We start from the raw sequence: 5,873 nt of genomic DNA on the forward strand, positions 1-5,873 counted from the left end.
CCATCATCAACATCTGATGCAGCAAACTTAACTATGCCTGACACCACAACAACTATTGATACAACAACAAATTTGGCTCTCACATCCAACGCTCCAACATCCTCTAGTATTGCACCAATGTCAACAACTGAAGCAACAACCACAACTATGTCTGACACCACAAAAACTATTGATGCAACAACAACTTTAGCTACCACTACCACCCCTCCAACACCCTCAACAATAGCACCAGTGTCAACAACAACTGATGCATCAAAAACAACTCTGTCTGACACCACAACAACTACTGATGCAACAACAACTTTGGATTCCACAACCACCCCTCTAATGTCAACCACTGATGCATCAACCACAACTTTGTCTGACACCACAACAACAACAACAGATGCAACATCAATTTTGGCTTCGACAACCACACCTCTGACATCGACAACTATAGCACCAGCATCAACAACTAAAGCAGCAACCACAACTATGCCTGACACCACAAAAACTATTGATACAACAACAACTTTGGCTCTCACAACCACCGCTCCAACATCCTCTAGTATTGCACCAATGTCAACAACTGATGCAGCAACCACAACTCTGTCTGATACCACAAAAACTACTAATGCTACAATTTTGACTTCCACAACCACCCCTCCAACATCTTCGAATGTAGCTCCAACGTCAACAACAGCTGATAAATCAACCACAACTTTGTCTGACACCACAACAACAACAACTGATGCAATAACAATTTTGGCTTCCACAAGCACACCTCTGACATTGACAACTATAGCACCATCATCAACATCTGATGCAGCAAACTTAACTATGCCTGACACCACAACAACTATTGATACAACAACAAATTTGGCTCTCACATCCAACGCTCCAACATCCTCTAGTATTGCACCAATGTCAACAACTGAAGCAACAACCACAACTATGTCTGACACCACAAAAACTATTGATGCAACAACAAGTTTAGCTACCACTACCACCCCTCCAACACCCTCAACAATAGCACCAGTGTCAACAACAACTGATGCATCAAAAACAACTCTGTCTGACACCACAACAACAACAACTGATGCAACAACAATTTTGGCTTCCACAAGCACACCTCTGACATTGACAACTATAGCACCATCATCCAACTTTGGATTCCACAACCATCCCTCTAATGTCAACCACTGATGCGTCAACCACAACTTTGTCTGACACCACAACAATAACAGATGCAACATCAATTTTGGCTTCGACAACCACACCTCTGACATCGACAACTATAGCACCAGCATCAACAACTAAAGCAGCAACCACAACTATGCCTGACACCACAAAAACTATTGATACAACAACAACTTTGGCTCTCACAACCACCGCTCCAACATCCTCTAGTATTGCACCAATGTCAACAACTGAAGCAACAACCACAACTATGTCTGACACCACAAAAACTATTGATGCAACAACAACTTTAGCTACCACTACCACCCCTCCAACACCCTCAACAATAGCACCAGTGTCAACAACAACTGATGCATCAAAAACAACTCTGTCTGACACCACAACAACTACTGATGCAACAACAACTTTGGATTCCACAACCACCCCTCTAATGTCAACCACTGATGCATCAACCACAACTTTGTCTGACACCACAACAACAACAACAGATGCAACATCAATTTTGGCTTCGACAACCACACCTCTGACATCGACAACTATAGCACCAGCATCAACAACTAAAGCAGCAACCACAACTATGCCTGACACCACAAAAACTATTGATACAACAACAACTTTGGCTCTCACAACCACCGCTCCAACATCCTCTAGTATTGCACCAATGTCAACAACTGATGCAGCAACCACAACTCTGTCTGATACCACAAAAACTACTAATGCTACAATTTTGACTTCCACAACCACCCCTCCAACATCTTCGACTGTAGCTCCAACGTCAACAACACCTGATAAATCAACCACAACTCTGCCTGACAGCACAACAACTACTGATGCAACAACATCTTTGGCAACCACAACCACCTTTACAACATCCTCAACTGTGGCACCAACGGCAACAATATCTGATGCAGCAACCACAACTCTGTCTGACACCACTACAACTACTGATGCAACAACAACTGTGGCTTCCACAACCACCCCTCTAATGTCAACCACTGATGCATCAACCACAACTCTGTCTGACACCACAACAACTACTGATGCAACAATTTTGGCTTCTACAACTACACCTCCAAAATCCTCAACTACAGCAGAAATGTCAACAACTGATGCAGCAACCACAACTATACCTGACTCCACAACAAGTACTGATGCAACAATTTTGACTTCCTCAACCACCTCTCCAAAATCCTCATCTATAGCACCAACATCAACAACTGATTCAGCAACCACAACTCTTTCTGACACCACAACAACTACTGATGCAACAACATCTTTGGCTACCTCAACCACCTTTCCAACACCCTCAACTGTGGCACCAGCGGCAACAATATCTTATGCAGCAACTACAAATCTGTCTGACACCACAACAACTACTGAGGCAACAACAACTTTGGATTCCACAACCACCCCTCCAATGTCAACCACTGATGCATCAACCACAACTATACCTGACACCACAACAAATATTGATGCAACAACAACAAATCTGACTTCCACAACCACCCCTCCAGCGTCAACATCTGATGGAGCAACCACAACTATGCCCGACACCACAAAAGCTATTTACGCAAAAACAATTTTGGCTTCCACAATCAGCACCCCTACATCCTCAAATATATCACAAGTGTCAACAACAACTGATGTATTAACCACAACTCTGTCTGACACCAGTACAACTACTGATGCAACAACAACTTTGGATTCCACAACCACCCCTCTAATGTCAACAACTGATGCATCAACCACAACTCTGTCTGACACCACAACAACTACTGATGCAACAATTTTGACTTCCTTAACCACCCCTCCAAAATCCTCAACTATAGCACCAACGTCAACAACTGATGCAGCAACCACAACTAAACCTGGCAGCACAACAACTATTGATGCAAATACAACTTTAGGTTTCACAAAAACTGTTTCAATATCCTCAAGTATTGCACCAATTTTAACAACTGATCCAGCAACTACAACTCTGTCTGACACCACAAAAACTAGTGATGCTATAATTTTGACTTCCACAAACACTGTTGGACCAACGTCAACAATAGCTGATGAATCAACCATAACTCTGACTGACACCACAACAACTACTGATGCAACAACAACTTTGGATTCCACAACCACCCCTCTAATGTCAACAACTGATGCAGCAACCACAACTCTGCCTGACACCACAACAACTACTGATGCAACAACAACTTTGGATTCCACAACCACCCCTCTAATGTCAACAACTGATGCAGCAACCACAACTCTGCCTGACACCACAACAACTACTGATGCAACAACAACTTTGGATTCCACAACCACCCCTCTAATGTCAACAACTGATGCAGCAACCACAACTCTGCCTGACACCACAACAACTACTGATGCAACAACAACTTTGGATTCCACAACCACCCCTCTAATGTCAACAACTGATGCAGCAACCACAACTCTGCCTGACACCACAACAACTACTGATGCAACAACAACTTTGGATTCCACAACCACCCCTCTAATGTCAACAACTGATGCAGCAACCACAACTCTGCCTGACACCACAACAACTACTGATGCAACAACAACTTTGGATTCCACAACCACCCCTCTAATGTCAACAACTGATGCAGCAACCACAACTCTGCCTGACACCACAACTACTACTGATGCAACGGCAACTTTGGATTCCACAACCATCCCTCCAACATCCTCAGCTACAGTATCAGTGTTGACAAATGATGGAATTACATCAACTATGCCTGAATTTACAACAACTATTGATGCATCAGCAACTTTATCTACGACAACCACACTTTCAACAGCTTCAACTGTGGCACAAATGTCAACAAGAAAAAACGCAGAAACAACAACTCTGTCTGACACCACAAAAACATCTGATGTAACAAAAACTTTGGCTCTTACAACCACATCTCCAATGTCAACAACTGTTGCAGCAACCACATCAATGCCTGATACCACAACAACTACAGATGCATCAACAACAACTTTGACTTCTACACCCACCCCTCCAGCGTCAACATCTGATGGAGCAACCACAACTATGCCCGACACCATAAAAGCTATTTACGCAACAACAATTTTGGCTTCCACAACCAGTACCCCGACATCCTCAACTATAGCACCAGCGTCAACAACAACTGATGTATCAACCACAACTCTGTCTGACACCACTACAACTACTGATGAAACAACAACTTTGGATTCCACAAACACTGTTGCACTAACGTCAACAATAGCTGATGAATCAACCACAACTCTGCATGACACCACAACAACTACTGATGCAACAACAACTTTGGATTCCACAAACACTGTTGCACTAACGGCAACAATATCTGATGCAGCAACTACAACTCTGTCTGACACCAAAATAACTATTGATGCAACAATTTTTGATTCCACAACCACCCCTCCAAAATCTTCAACTATAGCACCAATGTCAACAACTGATGCAGCAACCACAACTATACCTGACACCACAACAACTATTGATACAACTGCATCTTTGGCTTTGACAAACACTGTTTTAATATCCTCAAGTATTGTACTAATTTCAACAACTGATGCAGCAACCAAAACTCTGTCTGACACCACAAAAACTACTGATGCTACAATTTTGACTTCCACAACCACCCCTCCCACATCTTCGACTGTAGCACAAACGTTAACAACAGCCGATGAATCAACCACAAATCTGCCTGACACCACAACTACTACTGATGCAACAACAACTTTGGCTTCCACAACCATCCCTCCAACATCGTCGACCGTAGCACCAACGTCAACAACATCTGATGCACCAACGACAACACTGCCTGACAGCACAAAAACTACCGATGTAACAACTTTGGCTTCCACAACCACCCAACTAACATCCTCAACTATAGCACCAACATCGACGTCAACTGATGCAGCAACCACAGCTATGCCAGACACCACAACAAGTATTGAAGCAACAGCAACGTTATCCACCTCAACCACCCTTTCAACATCTTCAACTGTGGCACCAATGTCAACAACAACTGATGCAGCAACAACAACTCTCTCTGGAACCACAACAACTCCTGATGCAACAAAAACTTTGGCTTCCACAATCACTTCTACAACATCCTCAACAGTAGCACCAGTGTCAATAACTGAGGCAGCAACCACAACTGTGCCTGACACCACAACAAGTATCGATGCAACAACAGTATTAGCTATCACAACCACCCTTTCAACATCCTCAATTATAGAATCAGTGTCAACAATTTATGCATCAACCACAGCTCTGTCTGACAGCACAACAACTACTGATGCAAAAACAGCTTTGACTTCCACAACCACCCCTCAAACATCCTCAACTCTAACACCAGTGTCAACAACATCAGATGCAGCATCCGCAAGAATGCCTGACACCAAAACAATTACTGATGCAACAACAAACAAATGATGGAATTACATCAACTATGCCTGAGTTTTCAACAACTATTGATGCAACAACAACTTTAGCTACCACAGCCACACTTTCAACAGCTTCAACTGTGGCACAAATGTCAACAACAACTAACGCAGAAACAACAACTCTGTCTGACACCACTACAACTTCTGATGCAAGAACAACTTTGGATTCCACAAACACTGTTGCACCAACGTCAACAATAGCTGATGAATCAACCACACCTCTGCATAACACCTCAACA

General features: G+C 43.1%; 1 protein-coding gene across 1 annotated transcript in view; it reads right to left on the reverse strand.

The window, feature by feature from the left end:
- Positions 1 to 1,137: 1,137 nt before the first annotated feature.
- The window catches only part of LOC107692188 (uncharacterized), an 8,564-nt gene continuing 3,828 nt past the window's right edge, over positions 1,138 to 5,873 (reverse strand). Inside the window, exons 2-4 of the mRNA XM_016491148.1 lie at positions 2,310 to 2,358; positions 1,965 to 2,105; positions 1,138 to 1,319 (exon numbers count right to left, since the gene is read on the reverse strand). Coding sequence (XP_016346634.1) covers positions 1,138 to 1,319; positions 1,965 to 2,105; positions 2,310 to 2,358 — 372 coding nt within the window. The remainder of the gene's footprint in view (positions 1,320 to 1,964; positions 2,106 to 2,309; positions 2,359 to 5,873) is intronic.

This window comes from Sinocyclocheilus anshuiensis, unplaced genomic scaffold, assembly GCF_001515605.1.
Source record: "Sinocyclocheilus anshuiensis isolate Anshui unplaced genomic scaffold, SAMN03320099.WGS_v1.1 scaffold322, whole genome shotgun sequence".
Taxonomy (NCBI): domain Eukaryota; kingdom Metazoa; phylum Chordata; class Actinopteri; order Cypriniformes; family Cyprinidae; genus Sinocyclocheilus; species Sinocyclocheilus anshuiensis.